This window comes from Electrona antarctica, assembly GCF_951216825.1.
Source record: "Electrona antarctica genome assembly, chromosome: 13".
NCBI classification, from domain to species: Eukaryota; Metazoa; Chordata; class Actinopteri; order Myctophiformes; family Myctophidae; genus Electrona; species Electrona antarctica.
The window spans coordinates 16,442,593-16,450,055 of record NC_136794.1 but is presented as its reverse complement, the minus strand read 5'-3'; the positions used below and the strand labels follow the sequence as shown (position 1 = coordinate 16,450,055).

Sequence of the window (7,463 nt, the reverse complement as noted above, 5' to 3'; positions counted from 1 at the left end):
GCAACTATCGATTAGCTTTTTTGATTATTCGGTTATTGTTTATTTTCTATTCTTTCTTTTTAAAGAATTCACACAAAAATGCATTACTTAATCAATTGTATCAATGGTGTTGCGCCAAAAAATAGTAACAATGTCTGATCTACAAGCGCACAAAGTGAACGGTTGTGTTCTCATTTAAAAGATTATATACTAGAGGGGTGCCTTTTGGGCACTGGCCTACTTGGAACGATGAAAGTTGGAGTGCATGTCATGCACGATATCACACAGCAGAAATGTAATAGTACCCAGTGGACACACCTGCCGAAAACAACGATGAAGTTAAAAATTGATTTGCACTTAATGGTGCAATGTGATTTGTGTGGCTTCATTTGTGCACGAATGGATGCCTTGCCAATGATAGCTAAAGAATTTTAAGTTGTTTTTCATGGCGGATACTGGCTGACTGCCTGCATATATTAACGATGGTAGTTCTCAATCATTTTCATGCCAAGGACCCTCAAATTGACCTGCATTTGGCCGCAGACCCCTATTTGTAATGGTTTTATTGCCAGGGATAAGACAAGTTTTGTATTAAAAAAAGGGTCCACTGGATCCCCGCTTCCGAGAACTAGCGATTTACAAAACCACAACCACTCTCAACAGTCAACCAAACAGCGACGCTAGAGTGTGGTCGGTCACGTGACTTCTCTCTGTAATGGCCCTCTTTTCAGACGACGGGTGTTTTTTCGCCCTGCCATGTTCCGCAGGCAGCTTTAAGCCCTGACAGGCTCTCCTGTGTATCTGCTGAATGAATGACGCGAGGCACCTGGGTGGCCTGGAGTTGATAAAGAACTGCCTCAGCGTGTTCCCACCTGCATCCCCAAACACAACAACAGGCCAGGGAACTGACTGAGAGCAATAGAGAACAAGGGAGAGGTAGGAGAGAGATAGGGGGCAGTGGTGGGAAGCAACCAAGTACAATTTTGAGGTGTTTTACTAGAGTATAACATTATACTCTACACACCATTATATCTCAGATGAAGGTATTGTACTTTTGACCCCACTACAGTTATTTGAAAACATAATTAATAGTTACTTTGCACTGCAGATTTAGATTATTAAATTACATTAACGACTTTCGCCCTGTTTTATACATAGGCGGCTAATGCTATTCAAACTAATATCAGTTCTACAAGCATTTCTACGTTGCTGTATTGATACTTTTACTTAAGTAAAGAGATCTGAGTATGTCTTCCAGCACTCTGCAGAAGGAGGTAGGGAGATACAGTGTGTGTGTGTGAGGGGGGGACGACGCTGAAGAGAAGGGAGAGGTGAGAGCCATAAGGGCAGGGAAGACTCATTACTTCATGTCACTGTCGACAGGAGGACCACACGCTGTGGAGGAGAGAGGGCGAGGCCCTGGTGTGTGTGTGTGTGTGTGTGTGTGGGGCATGTATGTATGTGTGTGTACATGCAGACAGACAGAGCGCCAGGTATCCCTTCAGCCCTGAGGCGTCAGTTCTCCAGGAATTCCATACAGGACGGGTGTGGAGGGGGGAGGAAGAGATGGAGAGAGAGGAGTGAGAGAGATTGAAGGAGGAGGAGAATACGTGTGTCCTGTCCACACAGAAAGGGTTTCTTTTCATGGCGGAGCGCTTTAGTTCTCACATGTTCAGAGTGCTTCGCTGGTTTGAAGTTGACGTCACCTGTGTTATTAGTACAATTAGCCTCACTGAATAAGCTGAACAGATAACATAACGGAAAACATAAATGGCAGAATCCTAATCCCTGCCTTTACTTTAGCGGTGGATCGCGATGATGATCTCGCTGTCAGAAGAAAGGGTAGGTATTTTGAATGGTCGTTCAAAAGTGACATTGATGAGTGATGCACCTCTCCACTTTTTTTAACACAAGTCTTCACTTCTGGGGGTCCAAAATATTTTCAGATGCGGCCAAATACATACATGATTTCCGGGGGCCTTGATATGAATAGGTTTGAGAAGCACTGGCCTAGAGTGTTGAAATGTGAGGTGTGGCTCTGGGAAGCTTGGTGTCTTTACCATGAATGTACACACACAAGTCTTTTTAAGTGGACAGGCTCATAAAGTGACCCAGTGTGGCATATATTTGACAGAGATCACTAATTCCTCTACCTTTGTCTTTCGGAAAGTTCCACACAAATGGAAGCGACTATACATTGTAGCGATTGGTTGGTTCACAAAATAACTAATAGAAGCTCTGCATAATTGGTGCTCTGAGTAAAAGAAACGTTTCTCAGCATTTTTTAGAAACCTGCCGTGTGACCAGGGGAGGAGAACATGTCAGGTTGCCATACTGTTTGCCCAGAGGGATTTAAAGCCACTTTAACAGGCATCATGTTTGCTTTTGTTTAAACCTTTAATTGTGTAGAGGAGGGGATAAGAGAAGAGAGGGAGGGGTTGTGTGTGTGTGTGTGTGTGTGTGTGTGTGTGTGTGTGTGTGTGTGTGTGTGTGTGTGTGTGTGTGTGTGTGTGTGTGTGTGTGTGTGTGTGTGTGTGTGTGTGTGTGCGCGTGCATGCGCACGTGTGTGTGTGTTTTTAATAACAGACATTCTTAAACATTTATGGGGATATAGAGCCATACGAGGGCCACAGCCAGGGCCTCTATTCAGGCCTGAAACACACACTTGGGAGACGAATGTGGAAAATGTCTGGATGGCTTCCAGGAGAGCGCAGTGATGGACAGCTCTTCATGAAAGAACTGTGTCCCCAAGTAAACTGCCCCTACCCCCCCAACCTCAACTCGATCCGCCAGTGGGGGGGGGGGGGGGGGGGGGGGGGGGGGGGGGGGGGGTGGGGGGATAAGGAGTTAATGACATCCAATAATGAAGTCTTAATTCCACATCTTGGACGAGTCAGCGCAAGTTCACCAGGTCCGAATGGTTGCAATCGAGATGCTCAGCTTTGAGAGTCTCTCTCTCCCTCTCTCCCTCCCTCTCTCCATCTCTTCTGCCTCCGTCTCTCCTCCTTCCCTTGTTCGCTCGCTGCCCCCTGGCTCTCCGCTCCGCTCCCGTGGAGACGGGACACCAAATCCCTGGGCGAGGGAGCGTGCACACCAGAGCGTGTCAGAGGAGGAGAGACGTTGGCACAACTCTCTCTACCTTCTCCTCTCCTCCGTGACCCAAGTCCAGTCAAACTACAGTGTGGTTGTCATACCTCCTCCCCTCCACACACACACATGCGCACACACACTCGCGCACGCACGCACGCACGCACGCACGCACACACACACACACACACACACACACACACACACACACACACACACACACACACACACACACACACACACACACACACACGTGTACACATTGCCACTCACACTCACATCATTCACCACCCACAAACACCTCCCAGAATCCCCATACACCAAATACACCACCACCCAGCACCTCCTTATTACAACCGGCACACCCCATACACCACTCCTCCCTCTCTCCATCCCCCCCCCCCCCCCCCCCTCTCTCTCTCTCTCCCCCCATCTGACTCCCTCTCTCCCTCTCTCCATCTCTCTTTCTGTGGTTGGCAGTTGGGCAGAGGGGGGCAGAGGGGGTCTTATGGTACAACAACACACAAAGCCTGGCTCAGAGGTGTATAGAGAGAGAGAGAGAGAGAGAGATAGGGGGAGAGAGAGAAAGAAACAGAAAGGTTATGCCAGGCTTCTCTGCTCTCCTCCTCCTAATGACAAAAGCATTCTTTGGGACACTATAACGACACGCACGCACGCACCCACGCACACTCACGCACACTCACGCACTCACACACGCACACACGTACGTACACACTCTCACGCGCACATGCACGCACACACACTATATGACCCCCCACCCCACCCCCATCCACACCCCAGGAAACCAGGGACTCAAATGTCTCATGCATTATTCTTGCAGATTTCTTTTGTGTGTGTGTGCTGTGTTTTGTTGCTGGATGTTGACGTGTTTTGGAACGCACCGGATCGCCATGATGACAATAATTGCCCTGCTTTTGTTCGCTTGTCGTCACTCCGAGTCGGATCATTCTCACTGTGGAAGTATACAACCAGGGCACACACACACACGCACACGCACGTGCATGCGTGTGTGAAAGAGTTTAAAGACATCCCATTGTGGTTTCTTTAATTGTATGTTTTTCTTTTGTTAAACTAACAGTTTGTGTTGAAGATGCTGTTCTCACCGATCTAACGAGCAATTATTGGATTCTCTGTAGCACAGATGACTTTAAGGGTGTGTGTGTGTGTGTGTGTGTGTGTGTGTGTGTGTGTGTGTGTGTGTGTGTGTGTGTGTGTGTGTGTGTGTGTGTGTGTGTGTGTGTGTGTGAGAGAGGGAGAGGGGGGGGCAAGAAAGACACAAGAAAAAGGAAAAGAGTGTTCTCTTTGGGACTTGTGAGAATTAGAATTAGTTAGATACACATTCTAAGAGAGAGGGATAAATGACCGATTGAGGGTCTTTGTTCCTCCTTTTAAAGAGGGTCTTTCATATGTATGGCCAGTATAGAGAGGGAGTCCGGCTTTGGTGATGAAATTGGATTCAGAGGCTGTTTTTATCCGTCTGGACAGAAACCCATGGGGTAATCCAAGGACTCTCCTCTTTCAATTTCATTTCTTTTCTGACTGATTTTCAACGGTGAACTCGAGGAATTAACCTACTGCCACTCACACGCACACGCGCAGTGTAACTCCTCGTGACACACACACACACACACACACACACACACACACACACACACACACACACACACACACACACACACACACAGGCTACGCGCAATCCTAGTTTAGGCGGAGTAGACTGCAAATGTGATGTAATAAGATGAATGACATTCGACGGTGCCAGACAAGGGCTCCTCTGCGTGTTTTGTTGTTGTTGTTGCTTGCGGTCCAGCTGTGCGATAGCCTATTTTATATCATAGGCAGACATGATGATTATTTTCAAATGTTGTTATAAATAAATTCTATAGAATATAGATCATTAGTGCTTATAAATTACAATAGTCTATAATGCTGTAAAAAGCCCCACTTGCACGTGCTGTATCGTCAGACAGCCTATAGTATGAGGATTGTGTGCCAAATAATTGATAGTCTATATATGATTTATGATGCGCGTAATGACGGACGGACTCACTCATTTGTTTACCTGACTCGGCGAAACTGATGATCTCCGACGTCTCCTCTTGCACCTCGTTGCTGTAGGCGGCCTGGCCGTCAAAGTTGGGGATCTCCACCCGGCCGTCCTCCCGGACCTTCCCGGCGTGCAGCCTCCGCAGCGCCGTGACCATCGACGCCTTGGGGATGGGGTGCGTGATGTTGGGCCTCTCCCGCATCTGCAGCCGGTTCAGGATGTGCCTCTTCACCGCCTCCAGGAAGTCCACGTCCAGCCTCTCCGACTGGTCCTGCGACCTGAGGCCGCAGGACGCGCACGACTCCCGGGGCGGCTGCTCTGCGCTGACGTTCGCCAGGACGCAGCAGCGCGCCGAGAACAGAACGCCGGCCAACAAACACGACAGCACGATGCTGGCTCTTCTGTTCATTGTCTTGCTTTCACAAGTATGCTATAGAGTCCAAACGGGTACTCGCGTTGAAAGCTACTTAAAATAAAATGTATTTAGCCTACTTTACAGGTTCTTGGCAAACCTCCAATTCCAAGTTCCAAAGTCAGTATGCATCGAGATATCCAAAATAAAGTGAGCACACAATCTTTATATTCCCAAGTGACGTGAGAGTGCGGTTAGAGGACTCCGGTCACCGTGCGTGTAAGTTATCCTACCTACCGTGAATACAACCTATAATAATAACAACAACCTCATGTTTGGTTTAGTTCCACCAGAGTTTGATTTAAAGCCCTTGAATCGACGTGGAGTATAGTCACTGTGAGGCACCACGACCTGCTTTGAAAACCATTTCAGAAAATGTTGTAATCTGTATCAAAACAAACCAAGTCAAGCACGCTGCCTCGCCGAGACTTCAATATGTTTCTTTTCTTCTGAAGAATGTCTACAAACAAAAGCCTCGCAGACCCATCGTCCCATTCAAGCACTAATTTAAAAGAAAAACGTGTTATAGGAATCCAATCCGGCAGCCCAAGTTCAGTCCGAGTTCTGTGACTTCTGTTTTAAAAGTAGAAGAGTTTTTCCAGAGATGACTCCTGTATGTCCCTGTGCGCCCGCAGCGTGCGTCCTGGGAGGAGAGATGCTGTGTTCTCTGTTGTGCTGTGTGTTTATTCCCCCTTTGCAATCACGACGACGACACAGGGACACCGCGCGCACCAAAGTTTTTATACAGCCCCCAAAAAAACCACGTGGGGAAGTCGTCCAACGGAGCGACAGGGATTAAATCCACTACGTCTTGAGAGTTCAGTGCCAGACGGGAGACCGCGGTGGGAAGGAAGGAAGGGGGCTTTTCTTTAACATAGCAAAGAACCCACCTTGTCCCAGAGAGGCTCGGCAACCAGTGGTGGAAAGCCTGTATTTACTCAAGTTAATTAGGCTACTGTAAATCGGCAAATAATAATAATAATAATAAATAATAATAATAACGTTTTCAAGTATTTCCATTATTAACTCCAAAGGAATCTTAGGGGCAATTCACTCAGGCAAATACTTTTAGCTAAGTAAAGAAAACCTGAGTAGCTTCCCTTCCACCACTGCTGGCATAGCTATAATCTGTGATGGAATCTTTTGGATGCAGATTCGTTTGGTTTACAAATAACCAAATGGACCATTACGCGCCCACTTAATTGTTACGCTCCCTGAGTTATGAATAAATGAACACTGTGGATTTTAGGCCTAGGATAGGCATCCTCCTACTGCATGAACCAGTCAACTGAATACAGTATGATAAACAGGACAAAAATACTATAGTTTTCACCTGGTCACATTTCATTTGACTGCGGATTGATAATAGGCAATTTATTTTATTACACTGATCTATTTTTGTAAAAGATCAATTTTTTAAAAGTGTCGCTTTTAAGAAGCTATCAATGAGTCTATTTCTATTTCTAAACAATATTTTGAGTTCTACACATCTCTCTGACACACACCCAGCCGTGTTGATATGAATAGTTTTCTTATTCAAGCAGCCTATGAGTAGTTACAATTGAATTAACGAGTGACGTGTGGAAAACACATTGGTCAGCCGCAGCTCAGTCATTCACAAAAAAACATTAGACGGGAAAAGAAGACAAATGGCGCCACCTTCTGACATAAAACGCAAATCACCCCTCTCCAAAACCATTAGAAAGTGTAGGCCTAATTTAATTTTCATTCATTCACGTCATCATGCTGAAAGCGGAATAGCTATACCGAATATTGTGTTGCAAAGCTGTTTATTGCTGCATCCAAAAAAGGAGAAAAAAGACAAACGTTTTATATTGCTACAGGCTTCTGACCAAGCAATTGGTTGAAATAAATAGGCTATCCAGAGTGCTGAAATGAGCATGCAGACAGCACACC

The 7,463-nt window shown here is 46.4% G+C and overlaps 1 protein-coding gene across 2 annotated transcripts in view; it reads right to left on the bottom strand.

Annotated features, from left to right (window-relative positions):
- Positions 1–6,241, bottom strand: part of inhbb (inhibin subunit beta B) — a 13,786-nt gene extending 7,545 nt beyond the window's left edge. Inside the window, exon 1 of one of the 2 annotated variants that reach the window (XM_079518908.1) lies at positions 5,138–6,241. In XM_079518908.1, coding sequence (XP_079375034.1) covers positions 5,138–5,543 — 406 coding nt within the window. In that variant the 5' untranslated portion in view covers positions 5,544–6,241. The remainder of the gene's footprint in view (positions 1–5,137) is intronic. The other variant, XM_079518909.1, reaches the window with a different exon arrangement.
- Between the last annotated feature and the right edge of the window lie 1,222 nt (positions 6,242–7,463).